At 45.0% G+C, this 11488-nt stretch overlaps 1 protein-coding gene across 1 annotated transcript in view; it reads right to left on the bottom strand.

The window, feature by feature from the left end:
- Nucleotides 1–2191: 2191 nt before the first annotated feature.
- The window catches only part of CDX1 (caudal type homeobox 1), a 46499-nt gene continuing 37202 nt past the window's right edge, over nucleotides 2192–11488 (bottom strand). Inside the window, exons 2-3 of the mRNA XM_066590388.1 lie at nucleotides 3414–3559; nucleotides 2192–2540 (exon numbers count right to left, since the gene is read on the bottom strand). Coding sequence (XP_066446485.1) covers nucleotides 2328–2540; nucleotides 3414–3559 — 359 coding nt within the window. The 3' untranslated portion in view covers nucleotides 2192–2327. The remainder of the gene's footprint in view (nucleotides 2541–3413; nucleotides 3560–11488) is intronic.

Below are 11488 nucleotides of genomic sequence, written 5' to 3'. Positions count from 1 at the left end.
GTGAGGCCACAGAGGGGGCACTATTACTAAGTGAGGCCACAGAGGGGGCACTATTATTAATTGTGGCTACAGAGGGGGCACTATTACTAAGTGGGGCCACAGAGGGGGCACTATTACTAAGCGGGGCCACAGAGAAGGCACTATTACTAAGTGGGGCCACAGAGGGGGCACTATTAGTAAGTGGGCCACAGAGGAGGCACTATTACTAAGTGAGGCCACAGAGGTGGGCAGAAAAGGGAAAGTGAGCAATGCCAATCAGAGAAGATATCAGCTGTAATCACTGTCACTGTGCAGAGACATGTAGAGAGGGCAGTATCTTTTTTATAAGCCCTCTGTATATCAAATCTATAGGACTATTTCCCTTAAATCTTTTTCACTGTCTTCTTCAGACCTTGGCAACAAATGTCGTCATAGTCCAGGTAAATCCATGTTTTCAGGAGATATATAGACCTAACTCTATAGCACTATTACTAAGTGAGGCCACAGAGGGGGCACTATTACTAAGTGAGGCCACAGAGGGGGCACTATTACTAAGTGAGAGGGGGCACTATTATTAATTGTGGCCACAGAGGGGGCACTATTACTAAGTGGGGCCACAGAGGAGGCACTATTACTAAGTGGGGCCACAGAGGAGGCACTATTACTAAGTGGGGGCACAGAGGAGGCACTATTACTAAGTGAGGCCACAGAGGAGGCACTATTACAAAGTGGGCCACAGAGGAGGCACTATTACTAAGTGAGGCCACAGAGGGGGAACTATTACTAAGTGAGGCCACAGAGGGGGAACTATTACTAAGTGAGGCCACAGAGGGGGCACTATTACTAAGTGGGGCCACAGAGGGGGCACTATTACTAAGCGGGGCCACAGAGAAGGCACTATTACTAAGTGAGGCCACAGAGGGGGCACTATTACTAAGTGAGAGGGGGCACTATTATTAATTGTGGCCACAGAGGGGGCACTATTACTAAGTGGGGCCACAGAGGAGGCACTATTACTAAGTGGGGCCACAGAGGGGGCACTATTACTAAGTGAGGCCACAGAGGGGGCACTATTACTAAGTGAGAGGGGGCACTATTATTAATTGTGGCCACAGAGGGGGCACTATTACTAAGTGGGGCCACAGAGGAGGCACTATTACTAAGTGGGGCCACAGAGGAGGCACTATTACTAAGTGGGGGCACAGAGGAGGCACTATTACTAAGTGAGGCCACAGAGGAGGCACTATTACAAAGTGGGCCACAGAGGAGGCACTATTACTAAGTGAGGCCACAGAGGGGGAACTATTACTAAGTGAGGCCACAGAGGGGGAACTATTACTAAGTGAGGCCACAGAGGGGGCACTATTACTAAGTGGGGCCACAGAGGGGGCACTATTACTAAGCGGGGCCACAGAGAAGGCACTATTACTAAGTGGGGCCACAGAGGGGGCACTATTAGTAAGTGGGGCCACAGAGGAGGCACTATTACTAAGTGTGGTCACAGAGGGGGCAGAAAAAGGAAAGTGAACAACGCCAATCAAAGACAATATCACCAGTAATCACTGTCACTGTGCAGAGACATATAGAGAGGGCAGTATCTTTTTTTATAAGCCCCCTGTATATCAAATCTATAGGCCTATTTCCCCTAAATCTTTTTCACTGTCTTCTTCAGACCTTGGCAACAAAAGTCGTCATAGTCCAGGTAAATCCATGTTTTCAGGAGATATATGGACCTAACTCTATCTAGCTTTGAAGCTAAATGGCCGTAATTGAACGCACATAAACCCTTCCCAGCAGAAGTGTATCAAAAGTGAGTGCAGAAGTTACGTCTGTTACTTTTTATTCTATCATTAAGAATAATGAATAAATTTTGTGCAAACTTTTACCTGCATAAAAGAGCAATAAGAAATGTACTAAATGATAAAACATACATATTGTGACACTGACCCTACATTTATAGAGCCTGTCCTGAACAATTAGGTCCTGTGACTTTTATCACAGGCTCTAAAGTAGGAAGAAAATTTAAGAAAATTTACAATATATTTGCAGAAAAAAAAACCTAAAAACAAATGTACATGATAAAAAACTCCAGCTGTAGATCGCATGTTCCTTCTTCTTTAAATACACAATAGGACAACCACATGGCAGATCTAGTCCAGCAGCGGGCACAGATCACATCTCCTTTGTGTTGGGGAGAAACTTCTATCACCAGTTCCCGATGAAAGGAAAAAGTCCAGGCAGCGAAACGCGTGAGGGCCATTTATGTATTTCCTTAGAAGCCCATATTTCCGGATCACACTTAGATAAGGGCCTTTTCTGTGGTCCTAGTGCCTGAAGGTCTGAAGACTTCATGAGAGATATTCTTCTTTGATAGTTAGTGCTGTTGGTGAAACCATGTTACTGTTGCTACTACTGCTGCTACAAATGCCTGCCATCCCTGCGGTGGTGCCCACAATGGGGGGTGTAGGTGTGGTGGTGGTGGCCTGTTGACTCTGCTGCTGCATCTTCTTCTTATTTACTTTTCTTTCTTTTGCTCTTCGGTTCTGGAACCAAATTTTTACCTTTAGGGTAAGACACATCCAGATGGTCAGTAGATGACAGATATAAGTACAATGCTCATAACTCTTGCCCTTAAATTAGTTTTTTGAATTAAGATATTCAGAATAGGTCATCAATATCCAATCAGTGGGGGCCAACCACCCAGGACCCCTGCCGATCAACGGATTAAAGAGGCCATGGCGCCGTGACTGTGGTAGCCTCTTCTTAGGCCTGTGATGTCACTTTTATTGGTCCCATGGCAAGTGAATGGGATTGAGCTGTTATACCAAGCCCAGCCACTATGAAATGTACGGAGCTGTGTCTGGTATGCAGTAAAGGGGCAGCGCTGCTCTACTGAGTACCAAAGGCATTTTAATCAATTGATTGATAGGGTCCCAAGCAGTGGACCCTCACCGACCACATATTGATGACATATTCTGAGGATAGTTTTTAAAGAGCTTGTCCCAATATAAAAACTTATTCCCTATCCACAGGATAAGGAATAAGTGTCTGATATGGAGGATCTGACTTCTAGGACTTCCACTGATCACAAGAACGTAGGCCCCATGTCCCTCCATATCAATGGACTAGTGGTCAAACATATGAACTGCTGTTCCATTTGCCTCTTTGGGAATGCCAGTGAAATCGTTGAGCGCTTTACTTGGCTTCTCTTCGCTAGTGCCATGAAGATGAATAGAGTGGTGGGGTTCATGCCTCACCACCACTACCTACTGGGGCAACTTGGAACCCCTGTTCTCATGATTGATAGGGGCTCCAATGGTTAGACAGAGGTACAAAATATTAAATGGAAAACCCCTTTAAAACATGCTACATGCTGCGAACACTGGAGAGATTGCAAAGTGTTCTTCATAAAGGCTATGGAGGAAGTGTCTTACCTGTCGCTCCGTTAGTGACAATGTGGCTGCCAACTCTGCTTTCCTGCGTATTGTAATGTAGCGGCTGTAGTGAAATTCTTTCTCCAACTCAAGACGCTGATGATCTGTGTATACAACACGGTATTTGTCTTTTGTTCTTGTCTTACCTAAAAGAGAACAATAGAGACATGTAACATTAGGTCTACAATTTCACCCCAAATCATACTTAAATAACCCATCCAAGAACCCAGAAGTCACAGTGCTGCCGGCACTGTCCCGTATACTAATTCTGGGCCTAATGGGGTTGTACCAGAAATTCAAGTTATCCACCAAACACAGGATATACTGATTGTGGGGTCTCACTGCTGAGACCCCTGCCAATCTCAAAAATGGGGATTTCACGTCCACCGTCCTCCTTGCGGCAGAGTTACTGCAGCCTCAATGGCAAGGAGGGGACTGAATGATGTTCTGGTCACGTAAGCGCCCCAACACTCCATTTACCTTTAATGGGACTGCCGAGATACCCAAGCAGCACCCACTTGGGTATTTCCATCAGCCCTATTGAACTAATGGAGAGTTGATCGTGCCTGTATGAGCAGCGCTCCATTCAGAGTGACGTCACTGCGGGGTAAGAAGCAACTCCAGCAGCAACAGGAGAGTGAGAATCGGGAGTCCCATTCTCAAGAACGTTGGGGGTCTCAGCGGTGAGACCCCACAGATCAGCAAACTATCCACTATCCAGTAGATAGGGGAAAACTTAAAATTCTAGTAAACCCCTTTAACCCTTTCCAATCCACTGTCTGACGTCTGAAGACATTCTGATTTAAGGGTGTACAGCTTTGATGTTGGAAGACGTCCGTTGGGGTACTCTTATTGTATATTGCCAGCCTCTCTGCTGTCGGAGCCTATCCAATGTGTCACCTCTTGCAGTACTGGCTTTAGCCAGCAGATAGCGCCATTGTATAATGGCAGAAAAAGAGTAAGACCCCTAGGAAAACCAGCATGCAAATTGGATTGGAAAGGGTTAAGGGTCCAGTGGGCAGTTTTATCAGTGATTGACACCTATTTCTATGCATGCTGATACGGGGAAGGATCAACCATTGGACTCCGACACATTAATTAATGAATTACAAGTTATACTGATTCTCTTCTTATAAAAGTGTTGATCAAATTGTGCAATGCTGTGGGATCTCATGGATTGGCTGAAGGAAGCAGGGAGTGGTTTTCATTTTGATTCAGTGATTCGGCACCAGCATTAGTCAATATACCCCTCAATAGGCTAATGTGAACAGGCTTGGTGACCTAACCCTATAATTAGGCCTAAATGGAAGCACAAGCTTAAAAAAAATCAATTCACAAGGCCTCAAAAGCCGCCTACTCTATTCTAATACCTCTTCAGTTGGGATTATCTGCCCTCTTTAAACTTTCCCTGAGCTTTCAACAAACTTAGCATAAACTAGTAGTATAGGTGAATATAAGAAACCTTGTAATATATCTCATTAGCAAAAGCTTCTTTCTCCACTTATCCATCTTCTTTATTTGTCCCTTCCACTTAAGCTGCTCGCTCACTCTGAATTCACTGCAAAATGGGTCTTGAGAGTTGAGATAGCCTATCAACTCACTAACAGATCAGATTACATGTTGCCCATGGACATTTATGGAGAGGGAGAGAGGAAATTCAGTAAGGTTGAAGCAGAGAGACACACCGAGTGATAGTGCTGCAGCTAATAGTGTTTTGATGTCTCACAGCTGCTGAAATCACATCTACACTGCTCAGTACTGCTGTAAAATGTCTTCCATACTGCTGCTGCTTTTCTTAATTATGAGAGATTGTAATAGCAGAGCAGATTCCATATGCATAGCTAAAGACTCATGGGCCCTGGTGTAACAGGTCAGCTTAGCATCCTCCTCCCATAACAATGGTCATGCTATGTGAGTCACATGAGTAACTGAAATCAATATAAAGGTCGCATGAAATCTGCCAATGATTTCTACTGCAGTGCAGGAATCTCACAAAGTTATATTATCACAAAAGCTATAAACAGTTTTCAATTTTGGGGCCCATAGCTGCCTTGACCACCATTATAAGCAAAAATGACCATCACATGACCCTGGTGCCAATCATCATGGTGTCAAGATTACATAACTGCTCATTCAACTGCCCAATTCATCAGTTTATGGGATACTTCATATTTATCAATGATGTGGTCTCCTTGTGCTAAGTAAATTAACCCCTTTTTATGGGAATTGCATTTTCCAACCAGCTAAGGCCTCCCTCACACAGGGCGTTTTGTACAGCATTTAGCGCTGCCTTTTCAGCCCAGCACTAAACGCTGTACAAGGCTCCCATTCATTTCAATGTGGCTGCTCACACAAGGCTGAAAACGCAGCGCCTTCCAACGCTGCGCTTTGACAGCGATGCATGTTCTATTTTTGTGCGTTTTCAGCCCTGCGTCGCCCATTGAAATGAATGGGCAGCGGTTTCAGCAACACTTGGTGCCGCTTTGTTAGCAGCGTTTACCGCTCACCGATTTTCAGGGGGAGGGCTTGCAATAGAAGCCCTACCCCGTAATTCAGTTCCAGCTAGGCTAGATAGAGAAATAAAGAAAGTAATACTCACCTAGCCGCTGCGGTCCAGGTTGCGGCCGCTGGTCTCTGCCGCTGATGCGGGCTTCCCCTGTGCTCACAAGTCTATTGCCATAGGCCAGGTTTGAGAATCCCGCCTCCAGCAATAGAGTGCTGTGATTGGTTGTCGGTGCTGGCTTGATGCCCAATCACAGCCCTTCATTTACTGTCTCAGCCAATCAGAGCTTGCCGCCGCTGATTGTCATCTCATTACCACATCTTAATCTCTGCCAAAATTACTGCACGACTACTGTTGTGTTTCTGTGGAATTCAAAGCTTAAGTAAATCTGTGCACTTCCAGTTTACTTAAACAAAGCTACCATTATTCCATCACCCACTATTTGAGTCCCGAATGAAGTGTTGGCGTCACGTGACAAACCACCGTTAGAAATCATACGTTTGTGTATTATAGGATTGGCCTAAGAAAACTCTTCTTCTTCCAATGTGACCCAGAGATGGCAAAAGGTTGTACAACCCTGTAGTAGGCTTTCACTGACAGCTCTTATTTTTCCAGCAGAGCATGGAGCCACCAGGATCCTGGGTATGTCCGGCTCACTCAGCCAGGCAATAGTGAATTATGGGCAATATAACATTTACAGGCATAGTATAGCATTTTGCACTCAAGGATATGGCTTCACTATCGACACTTTGCACGACTGCATAGTTCACATTGGGTTTTGTTGTACAATTGTCTTATTTTCATTGCCTACACAAGTTGATAGAGGCCATTTTACAAGCATCTTACGTGTTATGAAGGAATCATTTTTCACTTTTACAGGGTATTAATGGTCGAATTGTCAGACATTTCATACAAAACGGAGTTGTGCAGACATAGTTTTCCCATATCACCTCCATATTGTATGCTATATTAACTCAATATCCTAAATCGGTCCCCTTCGCTACTAAAGTTGGTCTGCTTAGAAGAATATTCAATGTTCATCAACTTATTAATCAAGTTCATTATTTCATGGAGTTTGCCCTATTGGCCAACCTAAAAGATGCTCATTTAGAGTAGACTAAAGTTCATGAAAATGGATGATTTTGGTAATAAAGAACGCTTTGGGGGGGAATTTAAATGGGATTTTCAGGACCAAAAAAAGTCTAATGGGCGGGGAATTTAACAAAAACAAGCCCTACTCACCTCCTTAAAGGGAACCTGTCATCACGTTATTATAACATAATCCATGATAAACCTTTAACGGCTGCTAATGAGATTTCCATATCGCTATTTGGATTTGTGATTCGTGTCCCGATGCCCTTACAATCTGCTTTTGACGTTTTTCCGCACTGTATTCGAATGAGCTACAAAGACTCAGATTTTTCTTTCCCAGCCACACAAGGCACCCCGATTCTTTATTGGCATGCACACTGATTTCCTTTCTTTGCTGTAATCCCGCACAGGCGCTGTAGCAAACCCTCAGCCCTCCTTTACCAGTTGTGCCTTGAGGATCGTTACTCCCACTGCTCCGATGTCAGGTGACTATGGAGTAACGATCCTCAAGGCGCATGCGCAGTACGCCGCTGAAGTCCCAGCAAGTAAGGGAGAGCTGAGGGGCGGGGAGGGTTTACTACGGCGCGGGATTACAGCTTAGATGGGAAATCAGCATGGGCGGCCATCAGGGAGATATCTGACTCAACTCATTTTAATACAGTGCAGGAAAACTGCAAAAGCAGATTGTAAAAGTACCGGGACACGAATTACAGAACCAGTTGGTGGTAAGGAAATCTCATTAGGTTTATCATGGATTGCATTGTAAAAACATGGATGTTACCTTTAAATTGTCTCCTGGTCCAGTTTAGGAGCCTCGATCCCTGACCCTTCAATCCTGTAAGAAGTTGCTGTGGTCTGTGCCATTCATTGCACACATGGCCACTCAGCCAATCGCAGGCTTCAGCAGTGATAATGGCATGAACGGCACATGACCCTAGAAAGCTTCGACTGGCTGATTGGTCATGTGCACAATGAACGGAGTTTTCTTCTCAATCCTGTAAAACCCATCTAAATTTCACCCAATGAATATTTCTTATGGTTGAAATCACTCATTGTAATCAACGTTAGTTGTACCGGGAGGCCACTGAAAGTGATCCCCCAGTTTTGGGAAAAGTTCTGCCCCAGTTGTTGTTCGCTACCACCCCTCTGATCCACCAGACTCTGTTTTTGGCCGTTCAAAGTGTTTGCAGCAGTTTTCTAACTACTTAATGCACATAGTGTACTGCTCTATGATTGGTCATTGCTGATGACGTGAGCAGCTCTGGCCAATCTGAGAGCAGTTACAGGGCATTGCCAGTCTAAAACTACTAATGCACTATTGGGAAATAGGTAGTCTGAGGATTGCATAGGCAATCTTAGATGGCCAACAACAGGACCTAGAAGCTGCAAATTGGAGGGATGGCAGAAAGGAACCACTGCAGGTAACCTACACCCTTCAGGGCCCAAGTCATAATTTAGTCCCAAAATCTTAGGTAAGTATGACTTATTTTTCTATTTCAGTACATTCCCTGACCATTAGAATTTTTTTCAGTTCCAGGAAAATCTTTTTAGCAATGAACAATAATGTTAGCGGATCAATGACACATTCAGGGGCCTAACTATAGAAGATGCAGGGGATGCTGTGGCACCCGGGCCCAGGAGCCTTGGGGGGCCCATAAGGCCTCTCTTCTCCATATAGGAAGCCCAGTACTATGAATAAAGCATTATAATTGGGGGCCACGTTCCAGGTTTTGCATTGGGGCCCAGAAGCTTCAAGTTACGCCTCTGGACAATATTGTAATTGTCCAAAAAGAAGTCAGCTGTGTTCGAATGTTTCATGCTATAAACTACTGATCTTTGGCTTTTAAGCTGGCCATATACATGATCGGCTGACAGCAACCTCCCTATTCCTCCAGAGACATGCATGCTGGGTTCATTCGATTGTCAATGTGTTGTGAATGGTAAGAAGGGAGCATGTCGCTGTCAGACACATCTGGAGGTGGCTTATCTCCCTGAGAACAAATGGTTTGGGCAAGTTGAAATCCACTGGGTGGCCCACATACATAGCAGACGATCAGAAGGTCCTGCTAAAATGTATATGACAAGATCTTTATTTCATGAACAATCTTTCCTTGAAAGAAACTTTATAGAAATATTGTTCTTCCATCACCCGATATCATTGAACATATGTGGCCAGTTTGAATGGTTGAATCCTGCACTGAGCAGGGTGTTGAATGAGAAGACCCTGGAGGTTCCTTCTAACTCTACCATCCTATGATATTGACTAAAAAGTCTTATGCTGTATCGGCGAAGAGATCATTCCCAAGACAATTGTTCATTCAAAGGTTGCTCAACCATCAACCTTATTCTATCTAATGTGTATGTCCATCTGGGGTTCTGCAGTAGCTTTAGTCTTGATGACCTTCATCAGGATAACTCCTCAATAGTTGATTCCCAGGTTTCTGCCTCTCGAACAGTGCTTAAGCAGATAGTGCTGTCCATATTGAAAATGCCCAGTTTGGTACTGCAAGCACAGAATCCAGTATGAGCTGAGCCTGGTGTACCAAACTGGGTCACTGCAGTGTTGACAGCTCTATGTGCTTCCAGTGCTGTCCAAATTGACAGTTGACCCAGTGATCAGCGGATCAGCAGGGATCCAGAGTAGAACCCTTACTAATCAACTATTAATGACTTATCCTCAGGATAGGTCATCAATAGTACAAGTCCTGTTGAACTCCTTTCAACACGTAAGACATTACTGTGCATCATCCATGAGGTAAGGTGAGTACTACGCCTCAGGTGGCATCCTTCTCTGCATTGTGGTATCTAACCATTTATGCATTTTCTCTTTTTGCATTTTCCAATTGGGCTAAGGGGACATGTCAATCTAGAAGCACCCATACAAGTACAATATGTATTCCACAGGTAAGAAGAAGCCCTCATTGATACCTGGTACAATGATTCAGCCAACTTACTGACTCTACTTGGCTAGCTTGGACTTCCACAGTGACACCTGAAGGTTGAGCGAGGTTAATTGTCATTCTTCAAGATCAAAAGACCATGTAAAGTTTGTCTAGCACTTAATTATTGATTTTTGCTCACTATCAACAGATATTAGTTTACCATTTTTAAACATGAAAGCCTGATTTCTACATACATATCTAAATTACATTTGCTGAAATCAATAGCTTAAGATCCACTGCCCTACTTGTGTCACTTTGCTTCAAAAAAGCCATCAATATGTTACTTGGACTATACTAAGCCAATGTCTGTACAATGCCATATAAAAGCTGAGCTGATCATGACAACTATTGCTTGGCAGCCTGCTTGGAGGCACCTGTGGATCCCCCAATCAGCAGGACAAAAGTAGATGAGACTTTTTGGAGTGAAGTGGGGAACTGCACTCCAGAAGCGGTGCTTCTAGGGGGAAGTGCTGACGATCGGTGAGCCATTGTTAGAATGTATGCCCATTGGGTGTATAAGGCGGGGAGCATTTGACTGCAAGCTCCTTTTAATACTGGGGTCCAGCAAAGGTTAACATGCCACCAGCTGGGCTAGTTGGTCTCCTCACCTTGCCTTCTCATTGATAAATGGGACTCTTAAAAAGGTGGACTTTAGTACCCCTTATAACTTATAGTCTGGGTGAGGTGCTTCTACTGTTGGCCATGTTGGTATTAGTGTATCTTAATGCCACCAGGAAGTCCTGGTGGAGACAAGACTGACTGCCTAGTAACGCCCCCAGAAGCTCATTGGCTGCAGAGAAGGCTCGACATCAGGTCCTTGGAGCTCAGTTAAATTATCCTGTTCCCGCCCCCCTTTCCTGGGTGTTAATAGTGCTCCTATCCCGTCCCACCACTGACGTTCTCCCCTGCTGGCTCCCCAGGTGTTAATACTGGTCTCCACACTCGGCTCCCCTGCTGTGAACAGTGGCCCTCGCAGCCGGTTCCCCGCATGTTAATACAGCTCCCCCACGCAGCATCTGGCCTCCCGGCTCTTAAAACAGCTCCCCATGCCTGGACTTTGGTGGCCGCCTCTGTAATCCCCCCTCCTGCTGTTTGCTGTCCGCCGCTAAGCACCCACATGCTGCTCTTTCCAACTTAAGCCTGCTCTCCCCGCTTCCCGGTCCAGGCTGCGGTTCCATCTCCCCGCTCACAGCCGACTTGACAGCTGCCATCCCACCTCCTCTCCGCGGATCCCGGACCTCCGCTATGTCCTGCACGCCGCCGGCTGGATATTCACGCCAGTGGTAGATGTATAGTTGCATCCTGTGTATTGCTTGCAGGCTGCCGTGGACGGTTAGGGTTAGGGATGATGTTATTTTTAGGCTTACATTATTAGTTGTTAATATTTCCATCTTGTAAGATGCAATTATTTACAACAAATAATGTAAGGCTAAAAGGAACATCGTCCCTAACACTAACCGTCCACGGCAGGCAACAAGCAATACACAGAGTGCTGCTAGGACCTTTCTGACGTCACCCAATCGGGGACTAGAGGTGTG

Source organism: Eleutherodactylus coqui, chromosome 2, assembly GCF_035609145.1.
Source record: "Eleutherodactylus coqui strain aEleCoq1 chromosome 2, aEleCoq1.hap1, whole genome shotgun sequence".
Taxonomy (NCBI): Eukaryota; Metazoa; Chordata; class Amphibia; order Anura; family Eleutherodactylidae; genus Eleutherodactylus; species Eleutherodactylus coqui.
Note: the sequence above shows the minus strand (reverse complement) of the source record. Positions and strands in the feature narration are given on the sequence as shown.